Source organism: Nelumbo lutea, chromosome 4 (assembly GCF_056320005.1).
Source record: "Nelumbo lutea isolate HS-2025 chromosome 4, American lotus-T2T, whole genome shotgun sequence".
Lineage (NCBI taxonomy): Eukaryota > Viridiplantae > Streptophyta > Magnoliopsida > Proteales > Nelumbonaceae > Nelumbo > Nelumbo lutea.
Window position 1 is genome coordinate 96,050,327 of NC_142687.1, and position 19,202 is coordinate 96,069,528.

Consider the following 19,202-nt stretch of genomic DNA (forward strand, 5'->3'; position numbering starts at 1 on the left):
TGTTTTGTTTTCTATTCAGAATCCGAATCACAGAGAAAAAGATGAGGATCTCTAGTTCTAATTATATGATCAAAAAGCAAAAAAAGAGAAGAAGACTTACCGATCAACTTTGTAGAGGACTCTTCTACGAATCAGCGGTGGATACTCTTCCTGAATAGGATATTGGGGAAGAAGCTTTGCCCTAAACTTGTTAAAAACATGGGTATTTTCGACTGAGGTGGTATTTTTGACTTGGGAAAATAAACTTACCCACCTTTGAGGTGGATAATTTTTTCCCATGTAAATAGCCTTAAATTTACTCGGGGGAAGGTTTAATTTTCATGGGCCCCATGCATCATTGTAAAAGAATATGGGAAAGTTGATCAACTTTCCCACCTCAACTTACTACTAAACTAAGGGGGCCTAATTGCCTAAGGTAACGTTAGTCAAATTTCAAACAATAAGGATATACTTAATCAATTTGCTAAATCATAAGAGTAGTTTAAGAAATTTACCCTTTTCCTTAATAGGGATGCAAACGAATATTGAATTTGAATCAAGGTATTTCTAAATCTAATTCGATGAATTGTAAATCCGATCCAATGTGGATTCAAATCCAATAATGGTGTTGGATATCTGATATGATATGATTACAAGGAAAAGAAAATATTATAGTTTTAATAAAAAACGAAAAATGAAAGATATTTCAATTAATTTCATCATATATATACATTTTTTAAAAAGTTAATAAATTATTACAAGGAAAAGAAAATATAATAGTTTTACTAAAAAACAAAAAATAATAGATATTTCAACTAATTTCATCATATATATACATTTTTTTATAAAAAAGAAATAATATAAAAATTTAATATAAATAACATACATGTGTATTTTATATATCGGATCGGATAGGGGCAATCATAATCCAATCCGAATCGGGTCCGATTATCCGATCCGAAAAGAGGATGTACAAATCCAACAGAATATGATCGGACATCCATTTGCACCCTACCCCTTACTACGCAGCGGCCCGTGTTTGTGAACGGGAGAAGCAGGAGGGGAAAGTCAGCCATGAAATTCATGAAAACGGAGAATCCAAAAGCACAGTATCAATAATAAGCTTAGCTAAAGTTCCTCTTTGACTCTTTGTCCTTCGTCTCCCCTCGATAATCTGGATTTCTGACAATGGCCGCTCCAGCGCTCTTAGTATTGCCGTCAACAACTGCCGCTTCACAATCCGTCCAATCTCTCCATTGTTATCCCAGACCAGCAATTTTGGTGAATTCTTTGTTTAGGAATCGGCTTTGGCTTCGTCCCTCCAATTGGAGGCCTATTCTTCGTAAGCAAAACGTCGCCATTGCAACTGTTTCGTTTAGTCTTCCCACTACGTAAGTTCGGGATTTACCTTCGATTTTGATTTTCTGCTGCGAATCATCGATTGGAAGAATGTTGATTTGTTATGGTCAGTGCCTTCTTGCTTAACAGAAAACCAGATAGAGCTCCTGCCGAGACGATACCCAAGTAAGCTCAAATGAGTGTAGCTCCATTATAATTTTTGGGCCTGATTTTGATTTTACATTCGTGCCTTTTTTTTTGTGTGTTGACTGTGGAGTAATGGCGAAGGTGGTCCGAGAGGGCGATAAAGTCTTTTGCGATGGCAGAACTGGAAGCGAGGAAGCTCAAGTACCCGAATACTGGGACTGAAGCTCTTCTGATGGGAATCTTGGTCGAGGGTTAGTGCTTCTGGAGTTCCTGGAATTTATGTCTTATTTGAATAACATTTCATGGATTTCCATACTGAGTTTTAGCCTCAAAAGAATCGATTTTAGCTACGCCTAAGTGACAATGCAAATATTGGTGAACACCTAAAACTTTAATGAGCTTAATTGCCAAGGTAAATACACACCAATGTTTATCCCATGCATGGTTGTAGCAATCATTTGCTAAGAATTTGCATTTGTATTAAACAAATTGTTCGGCCTACTATTGTCTGTCTGCTGCAGCATAGGTCATTCTACCTCTATGTGTAGTTCAACTTCTTACCATTTCTGGTTTCATTTAACTTTCATTCTCCTTCTGAAAATTAGGGCCATGTTTGGTTCACTGCTCTAGGCCTCATTCTCTTAAAGAATGGGCAAGAATAAATAACATTATAGTGTTTGGATACAAAATTCTTGCCAAGGGCCACATTCTTTTTAGAATGAAAAATTAGCTCCATAGCACAAAAATTGAGTAGCCTACAACATGAAAAATAATCATGCCCCATCGCCCATTTCATTCCTTGAGGAAACTGTCTACAGAACTGTTTCCATAGATGTTTACTTACTTTTGTGAAGGTGCTTTTACGAAAGTACTTTCATAAAATCACTTTTTATGAAAGTACTTTCACAAATGTGCTTTTATAAAAACACTTTTATAAAAGTACTTTACTAAAGCACTTTTATAAAATCATTTTTACGAAAGTACTTTTATAAAAACACTTTTATGAAAGTAATTTTATAAAAGCACTTTTATGGAAGCACTTTTGCAAAACATCTATGCAAACTGGTAAACATTGACTGTTGGAGACCTAGGCTGGTGGTTTGTGAATACCGGCACAATTTTTTTTTTTTTGAAAAATGAAATTGAGCAACATATAACTCTTGTCAGTCTGAAAAGAATTTGTTTTTAGAAAAAAGTGTTTGGTTCACAGCAATATTTTCTCATTCTGCTTATTTATCCATTCTTGTCCATTTTAGAATTTCAACTTGGGTAAGAATTAGAAAGAATGAGAATTGAACCAAACATGACCTAGGTTTCTTTTGGATTCTGGTTTCTCATTTTCTCTGTAATTGATATTTCAGGGATTACTTGGCCAAAAATGCCACGATGATGGAAGTAGAATGGTAGACAATATAAAAATAGAGCCTTCTTTAGGAAAGTGTAAGCCCTTTTGCTGTATAAGGTGCTAGGTGCTAAAACCTGGAATTAGGAGTTGTCTTTCGATTTTTTTTTATCAGTAACAGAATCAAAATTTATTACTTAACGAAATAAATCATGTATAAATCATAGGTAGCCTTGGCTACCTCCCTGAAAAATAAGAACAGCTTTAATATCTTTTAGTCTTACATCTGATCCCAAAACACTATTCCCTATTCACCCTTTGTTTTGCTAATTGGTCAGCTAGACCATTGGCTGACCTTGGAGTCCACTGAATTATCAACTGCATGTCCCTTGAAAAATTCCTAACCTTTTATTTTCATTTCTGAAGTACCAAGGAGTCTTCTCATTCTGTTTCAGCCAGCATATCACGATTTTGGAATCACCTTCAACTACTAGCTTTCTCACCCCCATCTCCATGGCTTTTTGCATCCCATAGAGCACTGCATTCAGTTCTGCTATTACAGAATCGCTCATTCCAATGGGGGCCTGAGTACATGCCCTCTTTCGAATTAGGGAGCCAAGAGAATAAGACTTGAAATCTTTTTAAGTTGACAGAAATTTTGATGATTTGGTACATACCTTCTTCAATGCCCTTGATCATACAAATTTCAAGTGTGAAGTTGCATTCGTAAGTTGTAGCCTGATTTCACCATTGTATATAACTAAAATTTTTTATTTGAGGGAAGTCTCCTTCCCAGTACCTGTAGATGTTGTCACTGTTAATTACCTCTTTGTTGTGGAGGAGAAAATCTTTGGTTAGGATGAAGGAAAAAGGGAGCATATGCAAATATGGTAGTATGACATAAATATGATATGAAGGTTGTGCTGGAGTATTTCTATGCAACCTACGTATTCTACGTATAATGGAAGAAGGAAACACATGATTGAAGAGCATTTTGGGAAGTCTCATGCCAACCTTCATTTTCCTATTGGAGATAAATGCCTAAGATGGATAAGAGTAGTTACTTGCTGTAAGACTGTCGGGTTGTAAAAGGCTATAAACTCAGTTGAATCCAATTCAAGCCTGAACCAAACCAGCCTGGTCCAACCCAATTTACAAAATAACAAATCAAGCCAAACTTTAACCAGTGGTTGACAGCTGGTCACTTATGTGTATCCACCTAGGTGCTTAGGCAGCAAGCTTGTTCACTGACACCTAGTCTCACCTTGCTGCCTTGATAATTATTTTAGTTTGTCCCTATATGCATTGTATTTTGACATTTTACGCTGTTGCTGATGCCTGTAATGACTTAATGGTGTTGTACAGGTAATGTCTTCTCTATGAAAAATATTGATGTTATCAAAATAGTGGTATAGAGCTGCACTTTATTTGTGGTTCCATTCTGGTGACTGTGAACATGGTTGGGTTTTGTTACCTTATCCATGGAACATTGGAATATTGAGTTTTTTTTTTTTTTAATTTCTTTTTTCATTTTGAGTTTTCTAATGTAAGGTCTTAATTGTAGATGGAGCTTAACTTTTGGGGCAGTTGTGATCACATAGGAATTGACCAATGGGGACCAAAATTGCATTGCTTGTTGATAATTCAAATCTTAGAGTAGCAGAAGGCTCATACAGGAAAGCCAATTGGTATGTCCTTCAAGGCAAGATCTTTGGATTCCAGGATTAACATATTGTTCAGATTGGTCCAAAGAAATGCCAACTCACTAACAGTCTTGCTAGATGTGAAGTTGATTACTTTAATATAATATCCTTTTTTCAGTAATCAAGGTCTAATATTAGTAAGTGTTTGTCATTGGCATTTGACTTACCTGGGAAAAGGGATTGTAATAGAACTGGGCTCAGCTGACTAGGATTACCTTTTAGGCAGTCTTCTGAAAGACTGACAGCATGTTGACCTGCTGAGGTTACTGGATCATGAGCTGACTGATCTGATATCTCAACTCACTGTCCAACAGATCTTTGGATGCTAGAGTTAACAAGATGTTCAGATTGGCCAAAGAAATGCCAACTCAGTGACAAACAGTCTGTCTAGATTCTAGAGGTGAAGTTGATTAGCTACTTTAGTAAAATATACCTTTTTTGTTATCAGTAAACAAGGTTCAATATAGTTTTTGTTGTGACTTACCTGGGAAAATGGGTTGTTATAGAACTGAGTTAAGCTGACCAGGATAAAGTTTTAGGCAGTGTTCTGAAACACTGACAGGACATTGCCCTGCTGAGGCTACTGGATCATGAATTGATCAATCTGACATCCTCCTGTCAATGCAGTATATCCCTTTCCTTTTTTTCTTTTCCAATTAAAATTTCCTATCAGATAAGAAGATTGGTGTTTAACTTTTTTTTTTTTTTAATTATTTTTGGCTTCTCAACTATAAATTGTAACTCCATGAATCCAGCATGAAGGCCATGCACTTGAGATCTTTTTTCTAAATCATCTTGCTTCTCCACAGGAACCAGTCTTGCAGCAAAATTTTTGCGAGCAAATGGAATTACACTTTTCAAGGTGCGGGAAGAAACTATCAAGTTACTTGGAAAATCTGACATGTATTTCTTCAGTCCTGAGCATCCTCCATTGACTGAATCAGCTCAAAGGGCCCTTGATTGGGCTGTTGATGAGAAACTGAAATCAGGTAGTTTTGTTGTTTTTGTGCACTCTTGTAGTTGCAAACTTTCATATTTTATTATTTTTGTATATTTCAAGAATGAGTGTTCATTACTTATATTGGTATGTCTACATCTTTAGTTTATTATTTCTGTGCTTCACTAAGGAAGAAGAAACTATTAGATGCATGAGCAATGCCCTGGAGTTGGGGTAGGAGACATTTTATTTGTTGTGTTGGGACTCTTTGTCTTGGATACAAGATCACTGTAGCACCATCTCTTCATGCTATTATTCCAAGAAGATATGTTGATGTAATTGTTCTTTTTTATTGGTAGAGGATCAGAAAACTTTTATTAATCAAGGTTAAAAGTACAAAGCAAAAGAGAAAATACAATTTGAGCTCTGTTGAGATGCAAAGCAAGAGCTAGCCCCAATAAATCACTTGCTTTAGAGTTAGAGGCTTGACTTAATTAATTTGTAAATTTATTCCTTATGTACAACATGAATTTAAGAGATATGCAAGCGATTAGGACGGTAATGCACAAGAATTTCATATATACTTATTTATCAAAAAAAATGAATTTCATATATACTTTTTGTGCATGAGTCTTTTTATGAAAAGGGGGTAAAGAAAATTGTTGCAGGATTGCCTTAATATAGAATAGAAAACATTCCACCTCTTTTCTTTATAATTTTCTTTTGGGCAAACAAGGTGTTGTCTGTAGGCTAGGTAGGGATCGGATCTTATGCAACTTACAAGGAAAGAAAGGGGAAGAAATTCCACTTGAACCAATGCAAGAGAACAGTCAAACTTACTGGTGGTTTATTGATGGAGGTCCAGCTCATGACCCACCGAACCAGCAGGCGACAGCTCACAACTAGAGGGGAGCATGCATCGGATAATGACATCTAGAGAGAATCATGCAGCGGATAATGGCGACAGATCACGCATCCAACATGCATTGGGTGATGGTGGCTATCGGACGGTGGACGTCAAAAGCATCCTGAAGAAGAATTCAAAGATGTTTATAAGTCCAATTCCTAGTTGTTTTAGTTGTTTTAGTTGTTTTAGTTGTTTTACAAGTTTAAATTTCCTAGTTATTCTACAAGTCTACCAGTATGTATTATAAATAATTTTGTTCTGAGTTTAATAGAGATATACAAGAATTCCTTCGCCCCTCTTTCTCTCTCTACTAAGGCTACACTTAGTCTTTACGTGAGGCTTCACGAACGAAGCCACTCGATCGTCCGGTGCTGGTATAATCCGCCCGGTCAAGTGTGTCACACTGCGTCAGGTGGTATCAGAGCGGGAGTTCGCCCGATCAGATGGCCAATCAAGACGGTAGCAATCGCAACCATCCCCGCGACGAAGATCAAGTGTTACAAGCTGTTTGGAGAGCAATCGAAGAGCAGTGTACAACCACTCGTAACATTGAGCAACAGTTGGCAGAGATCGGTGGACAACTACGGACTTTGTTACGAGAGGATGTTCCAAGGAATAGGGATAACGCATTGCACCAAGCCGGAGGAGACGACCGCGGTAGAACAATCACCGATCCTATACCCAGGAACCCTATTCTTGATGATGATAGCGACGACGAGCTAGAATTCGGCGTTGCTCCAGTTATTCCCGGTGATGGCAGAACCAGTAGGGATTGGCGAAATCCCGACAATTTTAATCACCGTCGGAATAATGATGAATTTAAACTCAAGGTGGATATTCCTACTTTTAGTGGAGATCTGGATATAGAGGGCCTTCTAGATTGGATCACCGAGGTCGATCGTTTCTTCGAGTACATGGAGATCCCAGAAGAAAGAAGGGTGAAATTAGTAGCTTTTCGATTGAAGGGAGGAGCATCTGTCTGGTGGGAACAAATGAGGGAGACTCGGATCAGAGAAGGAAGAGGTCCAGTTTGAACATGGAGGCGTATGAAGCAATTAATAAGAGGTAGGCTTTTACCTCCTGATTATGAGCAGTATATGTTTGAGTCATATCAACGGTGTGTGCAGGGAACAAGAAGCGTGAACGAGTACACCTCAGAATTTCTGAGATTGGCTGAACGGAACCAGTTATCAGAAAGTGACAATCAACAGGCAGCCCATTATTTGAGTGGTTTGAAACTTGCTATCCGAGACAAGATTGGCGTCCAGATGGTTCTGAGCGTGCAAGAAGCAAGGAACTTAGCTCTGAAGGCTGAGTTAATGTTCCAAGAGAGGACCCGAGCCGATAACTATCGACGGTATAGTGGGAACGACAACAGGCCGACAGCAGTCGACAAGGGCAAGCCAACCCAAGGAGTACAACCCTCCCACTTGCCGAGTGTAGCCAACACCAGTAAGACCGCCACGGGAGGAAACACTCGAGGTAATACTTCAAACCCTCCTAAAGCCATTAATCCCTATGCAAAACCTACTCCTTTTAAGTGCTTCAAGTGCAATGAAGTTGGGCATAGGTCTAGTGACTGTCCCAGAAGAAAGGCAGTTAACATGGTAGAGAGGGATGAGGAAGAAATTGGTGACGACGAAGTATATTGTGGACCCGATGGAGAGGACGAAGAAGGTACCTATGATCATCAAGAGTACACGTGCGTTGTGAGGAAGCTAATGCTATCTCAGAAAAGCAAAGATACCACACAACGACACCGGCTGTTTCGCACTAGGTGTACAGTACAGGATCAGTTATTTGAATTAATTATTGATAGTGGCAGTTAGGAAAATATTATCAGCAGGGATGTGGTATGAAAACTGCAACTAATTCCTGAGAAACACTCGAACCCTTACACGATTGGTTGGATCAAGGAAGTCGGGGGCGTACGCGTGGAGGAACGCTGTAAGGTTCCATTCTCTATTGGTAAGTATATTGATGAGGTTTATTGTGATATTGTGGATATGGATGCTTGCCATATTTTGCTTGGAAGGCCTTGGCAGTTTGATGCAGATGCCAAACACCTGGGTAGAAAGAACACATACCAGCTCGAGAAAGAGGGTGTGCACTATACACTATTACCCATGGCAGAAAAGAACCCAACCAAGGCTTCAAAGGTAGAAGAGAGGAATTTTCTTACCATAACACACCACGACTCTGAATTTGTAAGAGAATGTAAGGATACCCGCGAGGTCCACTTACTGGTGATAAAGGGGGAAAGTGTGAGTGAATCACTAGGGGAGAACAAAATTCCCGTGGAAATGCAGGGACTACTCGACGAGTTACCTAATGAGCTCCCACCTATGCGAGACATCCAGCACCACATTGATTTTGTTCCTGGTGCTAGCCTACCTAATCTGCCACACTACAGAATGAGTCCTAAAGAGAACGAGATTTTACGGGAGAAGGTAGAAGAACTATTGAGAAAGGGGCACATCCAAGTCAGCATGAGTCCGTGCGCAGTACTGGCATTATTAACACCGAAGAAAGATGGGAGTTGGAGAATGTGTGTCGACAGCAAAGCAATCAACAAAATCACTGTTGGCTACAAGTTTCCCATTCCTAGGCTGGATGACATGCTTGATCAACTTGATGGGCTTGTGGTCTTTTTCAAGATCGATCTCAGGAGTGGTCCTCAGATCAGAATCCGTCCCGGAGATGAATGGAAGACAACTTTCAAGACCAGAGATGGATTGTTCGAATGGTAGTCATGCCTTTTGGACTAACTAACGCACCCAACACCTTCATGAGACTAATGAATCAGGTACTACGCCCTTTCATTGGTAAATTTGTTGTGGTATATTTTGATGATATCTTGATTTACAGCAAATCTGTTGATGAGCACATAGGACATATCCGAGAGGTATTGAGTGCATTAAGGGAGAACAAACTATATGCTAATCTAAAGAAGTGTATTTTTATGAGCGATAGTTTGTTGTTCTTGGGTTTCATAATAAGTAAGGATGGAATTAAGGTGGATGAGGAGAAACTGCGAGCCATTAGGGAGTGGCCAACCCCAACGAACATCACAGACGTAAGGCATTTTCATGGGTTAGCAACTTTCTATAGGCGGTTTATCAAACACTTTAGTAGTATTGTAGCTCCTATCACTGAGTGTTTGAAAAAGGGTAAATTTCAATGGGGAGAGGAACAAAAGCAAAGTTTCGCTCTCATAAAAGAGAAGTTATGCACTGCTCCTGTCTTAGCACTGCCAAGCTTTGACAAATTATTTGAGGTTGAGTGTGATGCTAGTGGAGTCGGCATAGGGGCTGTGTTATCACAAGAAAAGAGACCAGTTGCCTTCTTTAGTGAAAAGCTATGCGACGCCAGGAAGAAATGGTCCACTTATGATAAAGAATTTTATGCTGTTGTAAGAGCATTAAAAACTTGGGAACACTATTTGATTGCTAAAGAATTTGTCCTCTACACCGACCATTAAGCTCTTAAGTATTTAAGCAAGCAAAAACAGTTGAGGAGTGATCTGCATGCAAGGTGGTATGCTTTTATTGATAAGTTCCCATACAAAATTGTGTATAAGGCTGGGTAATAGAACACAATGGCCAATGCTTTGAGCAGGCATGTGGCCCTCATCAAGACTCTTAGTATCGAAATTGTGGGCTTTGAGTGTTTGAAGGATCTATACGCCCAAGATGAAGACTTCAAGCAGGTTTGGAAAAAGTGCATGAATCGGCAACCAGCGGGTGATTTCTACGTACATGATGGATCCCTTATGAAGGGGGACCAACTTTGCATTCCGTGCATCTCCCTCCGCGAGAAAATCATCAGGGATTTGCATGGAGGCGGCTTAGCAGGACACTTCGGGAGGGACAAGATGATTGAGGCTGTCAAGGGGCGTTACTACTGGCCTAAATTGAGAAGAGATGTGACCACTATCGTGAGTAGGTACTATATATGTCAGACGGCTAAGGGACAGACCCAGAATACCGGCCTTTACATGCCTTTACCTGTTCCTACTGCGATTTGGGAAGACTTGTCTATGGATTTCGTGCTAGGCTTACCGAAGACTCCAAGAAACATGGACTCCGTCTTTGTGGTTGTTGACCAGTTCTCCAAGATGGCACATTTCCTCCCATGCAAGAAGATCGCAGATGCAACAACAATAGCCAAACTATTCTTCAGGGAGATTGTCCGTTTACATGGGGTGCCTAAGACCATCACGTCAGATCGAGATACGAGGTTCTTAAGTCACTTTTGGATGACCTTGTGGAGGCTATTTGGCTCATCATTGAATTTCAGCAGTACAGCTTATCCGCAGACTGATGGACAGACAGAAGTGGTAAATCAAACTCTGGGTAACTTGATCCGGAGCATTTGCAGAGAAAGGCCGAAGCAGTGGGACTTTGCCATAGCGCAAGTAGAGTTTGCCTACAACAACGCAGTTCATAGCTCTACAGGTAGATCCCTATTTTCTATTGTGTATATGAAAGTACCTAACCATGCGTTGGACTTGGTGAAGCTACCCAGGGTACCAGGCCTTAGTACTTCAGTAGAGCAGTTAGCCGGACAGATCCAATCAGTACAGGAGGAAGTACAGCAGAAACTTCAAAGGACCAATGCAAAGTATAAGCTTGCAGCTGACAGGCATCGCAGGTACCAGGTGTTTGACGTTGGTGATGAAGTCATGGTGTTCTTAAGGAAGGAACGCATACCCGTTGGGAAACATAGTAAGCTACAGCCTCGGAAGTACGAACCATACAAGATCATTAAGAAGATCAATGACAATGCTTACGTAGTGGACTTGCCAGATCACATGGGTATTTCCAAAACATTTAATGTCGCTGATCTCCATCGTTATTTACCGGAAGTGACACTTGCATATCCCGATCATGACTCGAGGTCGAGTTCCTTCCAAGCGAGGGAGAATGATGGAGATCCAGCTCACGACCCATCGAACCAACAGGCGACAACTCACAACTAGAGGGGAGCATGCATCGGATAATGACATCTAGAGAGAATCATGCAGCGGATAATGGCGACAGCTCATGCATCCAACATGCATTGGGTGATGGTGGATATCGGACGGTGGACGTCAAAAGCATCCTGAAGAAGAATTCGAAGATGTTTAGAAGTCCAATTCCTAGTTGTTTTAGTTGTTTTACAAGTTTAAATTTCCTAGTTATTCTACAAGTCTGCCAGTATGTATTATAAATAATTCTGTTCTGAGTTTAATAGAGATATACAAGAATTCCTTCGCCCCTCTTTCTCTCTCTACTAAGGCTACACTTAGTCTTTATGTGAGGCTTCACGAACGAAGCTGCACGATTGTCCGGTGCTGGTATAATCTGCCCGGTCAAGTGCGTCACGCTGCGTCATTTATGGCAAAAACAAAAAAACAAAACAAAACAAAAGAAAACTGAAAGAAGCCAAAGACAATGAAAGAAAAAAGAAAGGGGATGAAGGAGTTTGGGTATAATTCTCTACCTCATCTTAAACTCGTTGAAGTTTCACAAACCAAGGAAAGTAGATGATGAAAACTTTTCTCTTGTCAAAGTAAAGAGCAAAGCTTAGTGGGTAGGAAGGCAGCCAATTCTGTGGCTGGTACACTAGCAAAGCAGGGAACCTTCAGATGTGCAGATTCAACAACCCAATTTGTGGTTTCACTGGTTTGTATGTAACAAGGAAGCTACTACGAAGAACTCTCTCTAGTTCTACACCCGTCTTCTCTCACACCTAAACTTTGTACTTTTTATGTGGATATGGGTGTTCCTCCCAATTACCATACCACCCTATTTTCTGTCAGGACTTTTTGCCCATGTCTGTGTTGTGTTCATAAATTGGTATTTGGTAAAAGTAATTCCCTAACTAATCTTCATGTTCATATTTATCATTTGGTAAAAAGCCTTATATTGAGATAGAACCTTACCAAATAAAACATAAAAGGAAAGGGGAGGGGATGATAACCCTTATAACTATATCATGTGTATTAATGTTGTTCTGTTTTATATAAATTACTAATGAATTGTTTTTTACAATAAGAATGGGAATTCCCTGCTGTTTATTTTAAGTCTCTTTTCCCACCTATAATTAATGATATTTATTACACCTGAAATTGGAAAGAAAAGTACTATCATTGGTAAATACAAGTCCAATTTCATTTGCACTAGTACAAATGCAAGAGAGTGCAAATTCTGGTTCATTTTTGCTTTTGGTTTTACTTTACTCTGCTTCAGGTTTTATTTTACTTCATCTGCATTGCAAACAATCAAAACAACATATATCCCAAAACAAAAGTAAATCAAAATTTGCACAACTTATTTGCTTTCCTATACTTCTGCACCAGTATAAATGAAATTGAACTGTAAGCGACCTAGGCCTGAATAATGGGTGTCCTTAATATCTAATTCAAAAAATAGATCCCATAACTCAAGCTGGTCAATGATAAGATTAATACATGAGGAAAGCATTAATGGATTAAATGCACAATTTTATTCTTCTTTCTAAATTATATGTTCTAATAAATTCCCTTTTTACCAAAAAGCATAGAAATTGTCTGTTATTTATTTAATTCTCTCTTTGTTCACGTACAAGTATTGCACCTGAAGTTTGGGGGAAAAACTCCACTTATATTATTAGTTTATTATTATGCTAAATTCTTAAACAATAGGTATCCATAATATCAAACTAGAAAAAAAAATATTCATGACCTCAAACTAGTCAATGATAAAATTGATTGACAAGAAGATCAGTGAAATAAAAGATGCATATACACATGCCTAAATAGAATGATGGCACAGGTCTATCTATAGGAATCATTAGTTTCTATAGCATGTTGCATAAAAATACAAATATTTTGTTGGGGCTGATGCTAGCTGTTTATCTCCAGGAACTGTTCTGTTATGGTCTACTTTATTCTTGAAGCCTTTCAAGTGAAATCTTATAGTAAACTGGTAGACTAGAATCCTTTTGGGCTTGTGCCTGTTAACAACATGAAATAGACCTAGCCTTTTCCATTCCTTAAGGAGAATTGGAAAAAAAAAAAAAATGTGAAATGCTTCAAAAGAATTTTTCTGGAACCTTAATGTTGCAATATTCAATCACTTATGGAGAACATTCCTTAGATGGGAACCACCAGAAGGCAATTAAGTGAAACTGAATTTTGATGGGAGCTCCCTTGGAAATCTGGGAATTTCAGGTATAGGTGTAATCAGAAATTATGAAAGGAGGGTACTAGCTACATTCTCAGGACTGATTGGCATGGGGAATTAATTCACTGAAGGCCTAGCTTTTGGCATTACTACAAGGTCTGGAGCTAGCTAAACAGATGGGATACAGGCGTATTGAAGTGGAAGGGGACTCAAAAGTGGTCATTTCCTGGGCTGCAAACAGTAGCCATACCCCGTTGTCTTTTAAACATGCAATTAGGGAAGTGGTAAAGATTGCAAAGGAGGTTGAGGCTGAATTTAAGTGGGTCTGAAGGAGTGCAAATGGGTTAGCTGATTATCTAGCAAAGCAAGGGGTGTTGAGATAATAACTATTTTGGGCTGCTTTTTAATGAGGGACAGAAAAGAGTGTTTAAATGGGATCATCAATCCCATCACCAAATTGTATGAACTATTCCCAATCTGAAATTTAAATAAAACTCATGCTTACTGATTAAAAAAAAAAAATCATTCCTTAGATGGGACTATTAAATATGCAGCTTGATTATCATAAGCCACATGTGTTGCAGATCATCTTTGTCTATTAATACAGGACCACTACTTTGAAAAAAAAAAATACAGGACAGTTAATGTTGGTTCTAGCTATCTGGGGTCTTGAGAGGGGTGCGCTGGAAATATGAAAATATTTTCTAACCTATCTGATGTTAGTTTGGATGCTTTTTGTTCAACGATGTTAGTTTGAATTTGTCATTCCACCCGTTATCTCTTACATATGTATTGATGTTTGAATAACCATATCCTTTATTTATTCGGTTGAATCTTTTACTGAGTGCAGGTAAAAGTGGGGAGATAACAACAACTCACTTACTTCTTGGTACTTGGTCCGAGGAAGAATCAGCAGGCCACAAGATATTAACTGCTCTTGGTTTTGATAATGAAAAAGCTAAAGAGTTGGCCCAGTTTGTAAGTTCCAACTCTGGAGTCTATTTGATGATTTAAGTAATCTTTTATCTTGCCTTGATATGGTTATTACTTACAGATAAATGATGACATGATTTTGAGCTATAGATTGGAACATTGAGAAGTTTTTAGAAAAACAAGTCAACTATTCCTAGAAGCCTCTGATATCCACAGAATGGACAGCTGGACTGTGGACAGTTCGTTACCAAAGAATTTGCACTGCATTTCAACCAGGTGCCTCTGTATCCAAACTGGAGATGTTGTTTTTCTTGTTAGAACTTATGATGCATTTGATGGCATTGCCCATATACATCATTGGTAAATGGCTTCCAATACATTCATATCTTTCACCCTGTCGTTGATCATTTTCTTGTTTAGAATAATTGTTTGGAATATATCTGTTTTTGACAATGCAATTGGGCTTGCTTAAGACAACCAAAGAATATGAATACAGGAAGAGTCTTCCCCCTAATCCCCTTTCTGGCCTGTGATTATGCAATCCATAACGATCTTCAGAGATGGTTTGGCAGTTGGCATTTGCACATATTAATTGAGCATGAACAAGAATAGCTTATGGGTTTTATTAGTCTCTCGTGAACTCTAAACTGGTCCCATGTTTATCAATTTAAGTCCAAACTCGAAGGTATAATCTGAATCAGATCATGGTCTAATCTACTGTAGTCTACTAGTTCAAACGGACCATAAGATAGCAGTACTACAGTAGTAGTTTGAATGTTGAATCATCCGCTCAGGGTTGCTCCTGGCTCAACATGTTGTTTTACTCATGGGTTGTGTTCATGGACAGGGCAGATGATGTGGTAGGCTGATTGCACCCAATGAAGATAACTGGTTCACGTCTTGTCACTTAACCAGGCCCAAGCCCAACTTGTGCAATGAATCAAAGCAGGCCGGGCTCTGGTTTTTAGGAAGCTCTTGAGAATCACGTACAGACACCTAATGGACCATACCATACATATGACAAGGCTGCCAGAAGAAATTGCGAATGATCCAGTGATTGGAATTTGGAACCGAGACGTACTTTGTACCAGAATAGTGTTTGTCACTCGTCAGTCAGTTATTCCAAAGTCTCAGCTGGAGACTGGAGTGAGTGAAAGTAGGCTCAATCTGTCTTGATGTAATAAGCTACTTGTGGGCCGGCTGATTACGTCAAAGCTGATATCCAATGTTGGACAATTAATGCATGCGATTTATCTCACAGTACACTGTAATAATGCATCTCCTATCATCAACATGTCAAAAGGCTGTTCAAAGACCGCTGAACTGGCACATCAATGGCGATTGTGACATGTTTCGAATACAAATCATACAAAGATATGATAATTTTCCTGAAATAATTTGGGGTTTAAAAATGGGAAAATTCCACTGGTACCCTTAGTGTAAAATTGTACCGTAAGTTTTAAACCTGTTAATGCAGTAACTAAACTTTCAAAAAGTGTTAAAGTTGGTCCTGTCAATCGATCTTCAGTAATCTGTTTTAAATGTCAAAAACTATCCTTCAGAAGAATATACTGTTCATTGTCTATCTCTAGACTGAACCGGTTATCTTCAAAGAAAAAAAGAGAAAAAAAAAACATGAAATATGGTAAGGGGAATCAATAACTGAAAGCAAAGAAATAACTAGACAAGAACGTCTTTCAGTCTAAAGGTAGAAGATAATGACTACTACATTAGTCTAGAATCTTGAAACACCTCAACCGGTTCAGTCTCAAGGTAGAAGACAACGAGCAATGTCTTCTTTTTAAGGGTATTTTTGACATTTTCAACTAATAACTGACAGTTGGTTAATGGTAGGTGCCAACTTGACACTTTTTGAAAGTTTAGTTACTACAGTGACACATTTGAAAGTTTGGGTATTAACTTGACACTATCCCCAAAGTTTAGGGTACTAAAGTGGAATTTTCCGTTTAAAAATTTGTCAATACAAACATAATTATTGATAATTTTTGTCAAGAAAATGCAAACATGTTTAAGAAATCCTTGTAGTTGTGTTTGCCACCATTACTATTTCAAGTTTCCACCTGAAATGTTAGTGGATTGTTAAATACAAATTGTTATTTCTATTTCAAATGTCAATATGATAGGGCTTTTGATAATTTGTCATCTTCTTCCCCGGCTCTATTCTTCTAGAGTATGGGCCCATCTACTATTGTGTTTGGACTTTGGACTTGGAAGGATGCCAATTCTACTGGTTTAGGCATCTAACCTCACTCTTGCTTTTATATGCGTCGTTCTCTTGATAATTGGTGTGAAGGTCTATCAAACTCCATATGAAAAGGCAGAAACGCCCTTGACAGGGACATACATAAAAGCAATGGTGAGAGTAAGATCTCTAATCCTACTCGTTATAGTATAATTAGCTTTTCTTATTTGGGTATGGGTAGACAACCATAAATGGTCATTAGGGCCACATATACGAAAATTATAAATATTTCATTTTAAAATAAAAATTCCACCCAAAAAAAAAAAAAAAGCTTAGTTTGGTTATGGGGTAGAGGCATCCGAACCTTTATCCTGCCTTTTGTACCAAGGATGGAGAGGGAAAGCTTCAGCATCCTAGGCCACAACTATAGTGCTAGGTGGAAGATCCCTTGATAAACATGATGACGTATGTCAGCCTTGTCCTTACATAAATTGTGTTGATTTTAACAAAAGTTTTGGAGTCTGTTTGGCTCACAGTTGGAATTGGAATTGGAATCATAATCAAAACCCTTTAGAATAATCTATTCCCCAACCTGTCTGGTTCAGATGAAAGTCGAAATGGGAATCAGAATTAGAATCAGTTGAAATGGATTCTCATTCCCAAAGGAGGGGGAGAGAATGACAGTTCTCTTAGATGGGAGAATGGTATTCTATCAGGGATGAGAATGAGATTCTGATTCTGCTCAATCAAATGATTAGATTTGGAATGGTCTAATCCAATTCCGATTCCAAATCCTATTCCTGTAAATCAAACAAACCTGATGCAACCTTCCTCTTTAATTTGGGTTTAAAGGCAGTTAAAAATAGCTCACATTGGCCGAGTTTGTGTGTATACTACAAATACATACAAAATACAAAATTTTACACTCTACAAATGTGAATTTATATTCCTTCAAAATTGAACCATAAAAAGTTATCTCTGCCTGGTCTCCTCGTGGTCAAAAGTAAAATTTGAACTTTAGCCAACTTTGATCAATGAAAACTTATTTAAATTTATTAGTTGTAATTTAGAACAATTTTGTATAACTTAAATGATATAAAATTTAGGGGTTGCATTTATTTAATATAATCTAATTATATTTGAAGCCAAAAAATTGAAATGCAAAATTTAGACATAAAATCAAATGTATAATATTATGAAATGGAATGGACAAAAACAGTGCAGCCCCCAACTAATTGCCACATAGTGGTTTGTTATGCTTAAGACGGAAGCAACAGTGTAATAGCCACCGACTACCTACACCACTATTATGCAGTCCTTAGGTTCCTCCCAGCCTAGGCAACCAATTGCCATGTGTGAATGCGTGTCTACTGAATGAGTCTTGTCTAAGACAACTGTATCATCCACTGACCCCTAAATAGTAATCCAATTAGTAGAATCCTGCTGTGTTTGGTTTGAAGGAAAAGGTAGGAAAAGTATAAAAACGGTGGAAAAACCTTTATAAACCTTCTATATGTTTCCTTACCTTTTCCTTTAAACCCAACATAGCCTTGAATGTATAAGTATATGTTTGAGAGAGAGAGAGAGAAGACAATCTCATTTGCGGCCATAACTATGGGTGTGAAGGGATCGGTTTGAGGTTGGATCCTGTTCAAATCAAAATCAATTTGAACGGATTGGACAGACCAATAAAACATTGAATTAGATCAGTTTGAACTTAATGGTACAAAGTATTTATTAGATGGATCCATCCATAATGGATTTATATTAAATTGGGTTGAATTAAACCAATATCCGATTTATTAATAAAAGATAAAAATACATGTGTCAAGGGATCAAATTTGAATTGGAACCAATTTAAACACATTGGATGGTCCAAACAATAAATTGGACCGACCCAAAATGATTCAAAATATTCATCAAATTAGATTAGACGTGGTCCATCTGTAATAGATTCATACTCGACCAAATTCGGTCCAATTGATACCCCTAACCATAATTCCACAATATGAACACTTTGAAGTAAGATGGGGCCGATTTCTAGATGGACATCATCTTATGTAACAGAAACAGTATATCTGCCACCAAAAATCAGCATGAAAGGTGACTTCCGACCCTGAAACTCATGTCCTTCGTGTCCATGAATCTCTGCGTAGCCTAGGCTGAAGCCTGGAGAGAGAGAGATTAATAAATCACAGCTAAGGATTGACGGGGGAGACTCGTAAAAGACTAAAAGCTTAGTCTGGTCTCTGGTCCAAGCTTCCTACTTGACTGATTTATGGTTTTTTTTTTCAACCCGTTAGTAACGTCTGAAATTGTTGATTAAATAAACAAATCCAAGTAGCAGCTATTTTGTCCAACCTTGGGGCGACATCCCGTGCTTTTAAAATTTAAACACATGTCCTCTAATACATGAGCAGCAGAAACCCATGCATTTGACCGCACGAGTGGGGAACTCATGGGCCCCACTTCTATCAAATTTAAATATATGCTTAGTATTTATTTATTCTAATTATACATAAATTAATTAAGAGCAATACAAACTTATAATTCTTATATCTGTGA

General features: G+C 38.2%; 1 protein-coding gene across 1 annotated transcript; it reads left to right on the plus strand.

The window, feature by feature from the left end:
- The first annotated feature begins 1,000 nt into the window (after positions 1–1,000).
- Positions 1,001–15,701, plus strand: LOC148862004 (ATP-dependent Clp protease ATP-binding subunit CLPT1, chloroplastic-like). Its single transcript, XM_088982524.1, has 7 exons — positions 1,001–1,370; positions 1,468–1,503; positions 1,606–1,715; positions 5,319–5,498; positions 14,352–14,479; positions 14,556–15,119; positions 15,282–15,701. Exons 1-6 carry the CDS (start codon positions 1,168–1,170, stop codon positions 14,595–14,597), a joined length of 699 nt encoding a protein of 232 aa, XP_088838650.1. The 5' UTR covers positions 1,001–1,167; the 3' UTR covers positions 14,598–15,119; positions 15,282–15,701.
- Positions 15,702–19,202: the final 3,501 nt, after the last annotated feature.

Excerpts from the sequence above, each read along its gene's own strand:
- LOC148862004 (XM_088982524.1), top strand. The coding sequence starts at position 1,168 with ATGGCCGCTCCAGCGCTCTTAGTATTGCCGTCAACAACTGCCGCTTCA. Across the intron at positions 1,371-1,467 it reads TCGTTTAGTCTTCCCACTAC|AAAACCAGATAGAGCTCCTG; the intron begins GTAAGTTCGGGA and ends CTTGCTTAACAG. Across the intron at positions 5,499-14,351 it reads TGATGAGAAACTGAAATCAG|GTAAAAGTGGGGAGATAACA; the intron begins GTAGTTTTGTTG and ends TACTGAGTGCAG.